This window comes from Cebus imitator, unplaced genomic scaffold, assembly GCF_001604975.1.
Source record: "Cebus imitator isolate Cc_AM_T3 unplaced genomic scaffold, Cebus_imitator-1.0 Scaffold254, whole genome shotgun sequence".
Taxonomy (NCBI): Eukaryota; Metazoa; Chordata; class Mammalia; order Primates; family Cebidae; genus Cebus; species Cebus imitator.
This window is the reverse complement of record NW_016107569.1, coordinates 1,947,486-1,949,697: the sequence shown is the minus strand read 5'-3', so window position 1 is coordinate 1,949,697 and position 2,212 is coordinate 1,947,486. Positions and strand designations below refer to the sequence as shown.

The 2,212-nt window shown below is 43.9% G+C and overlaps 1 protein-coding gene across 1 annotated transcript in view; it reads right to left on the bottom strand.

Annotated features, from left to right (window-relative positions):
* Positions 1 to 2,212, bottom strand: part of FNBP1 (formin binding protein 1) — a 165,655-nt gene that overhangs the window by 64,284 nt on the left and 99,159 nt on the right. Inside the window, exon 8 of the mRNA XM_037728077.1 lies at positions 2,025 to 2,129. Coding sequence (XP_037584005.1) covers positions 2,025 to 2,129 — 105 coding nt within the window. The remainder of the gene's footprint in view (positions 1 to 2,024; positions 2,130 to 2,212) is intronic.

Sequence of the window (2,212 nt, the reverse complement as noted above, 5' to 3'; positions counted from 1 at the left end):
GCTCACTGCAAACTCTGCCTCCCAGGCCCAAGCAATCCTCTTACCTCGGCCTCTGGAGTAGCTGGGACCGCAGGCATGCGCCACCATGCCCCATTAATTTTTCTGTGTTTTTTGTAGAGACTGGGTCTCACCATGTTGCCCAGGCTGAACTCGAACTCCTAGACTCAAACAATCTGCCCACCTTGGTTGGCCTCCCAAAGTGCTGGGATTATAGGCATGAGCCAACACACCCACTAAAAATATACATATGTATGTTATTTGTTTATTTAGAGAGGGGATCATTAGCAGGGCATGCTAGGTGTCTGTAGTCCCAGCTATTCGGGAGGCTAAGGCAGGAGGATCACCTGAGCCCTGAAGGTAGAGGTTGCTGAGAGCCAAAATCGCACCACTGCACTCCAGCCTGGGCGACAGAGCGAGACTCTGTCTCAAAAATAAATAAATAAAATAAAGAATAAAAATAAACATAAACAAAATAAAAATAGAGACTATCTCATTATCTCTAAAATATATGCAAATATACTTTTTTTAGCACAAATACACACACACACACACACACACACACACACACACACACACACACATATATATATGTATGAATGATACATACACTGATTTGCCCCATTCGACCTAAAATATTGTTTTAAACTTTGGGCCAATCTAACTTATTTTAATTGAATAACATTTTAAATATTTAACTTTAGCAGCAAATTAATGTATTTTGGTAGAGTAAGTAGTTCCATTTTGAGATCAAATACAGATATTGAGAGCACTTCCCCGCCCAAGATGGGGTCTGGCTCTCTTGCCCAGTCTGGCCTTGAACTCCTGGGCTCACATAATCCTCTGGGCTTCAGTCTAGGGGTGTGTGCCAGGGCACCTGGCAAGAATATGTATTTTAATATATTAAATCATTTGAGAGGAAGGCATAATATACCTAGTCTTCAAGCAAGGAATTTGGTAGAATTGGGCAAATAATAGTTCACACTGTTTCCCAGCTCAACTCATCTCTAATCTGCCCAAAGCTCAACAAATCTATGAAAACTCTGTGCTTTCACCCACATACAGCATGAGGCTGTGATGCCCAAACAGCCATGCGCAGTCACGAATTAATCCTGTTATGTAAAAGCCTAATTTATTTACACCGTATTGATGACTTTTATAAAAACAAAGTTCAGCTTCTAGGGAAAAAACACATATTGAGCCACAATGAGAAACGGCATACGCTTTAACATTTCTAACTAGCAATACAAGTCCATTTAGAGAAAAGCTTTTGAAGAGGCCTTGAACATCCCAGCCTTCAACTACACCCTCACTATTAGCAACCAGGTGGAATCAATTAGAAGACAGGCAAGCAGCGAGGCTCTTTATGGCTCTAAAGCAGCCAAGCTCTTCCAGATGGCCCTGTCGAGTCTCCTCTAGCTCTCAAGAAGCAGACTTTCTCTTTGAAAAGCCATTAAGAGCCACCACCTTCTGGAACGTTGCTCCCAGATTCCTCATGGTCTAAGTCTCCACTTTATCACCCTGGTGACTCAACAGATAAATGCCTCAAATCCTAACACTGAAGAGGCCCCACACTCGAGCTTCTGGTCCCCACAGTGGCTGACGCAAAATGAAAAGGATTCCCTGTCAAGTGCCTTTTGTGGCTACATCAGAAACGGGAACTTGGGGACAGGCAGTCGGTGATGAACACTCATAAGGGAAATGAAAGACGCATTTGAGCTTTCTTTTTTCTTTTGTTTTGGAGACAGAATTTCGTTCTTGTTGCCCAGGTTGGAGTGCAGTAGCACCATCGTGGCTCACTGCAGCCTCCACCTCCCAGGTTCAAGAGAGTCTCCTGTCTCCGCTTCCCGAGGAGTTAGGATTACAGGTGACCGCCACCAAGCCCAACTAACTTTTGTATTTTTAGTAGAGACGGGGTTTCACCATGTTGGCCAGGATGGTCTCGAACTCCTGACCTCAGGTGATTACAGCCTGGGATTACATGCGTGAGCCACAGCGCCTGGCCCACACTTGAGCCTTCACCTCACCTTTTCAACATCTGCTTTTGTGACGTTGATGTCAGCGTCCATTTTCTCAAAGTACTGCTGCGCCCTGTCCGCCTCTTTGCAATCGCGTTCAAATCGCCTTTTACTCTAAAATCAGAGGAAAATAATTATTTATGAAATAGTGAGTCCTATGAGAAGACGTAATTTTCTCTAAATCCCCCCAAAGAGCA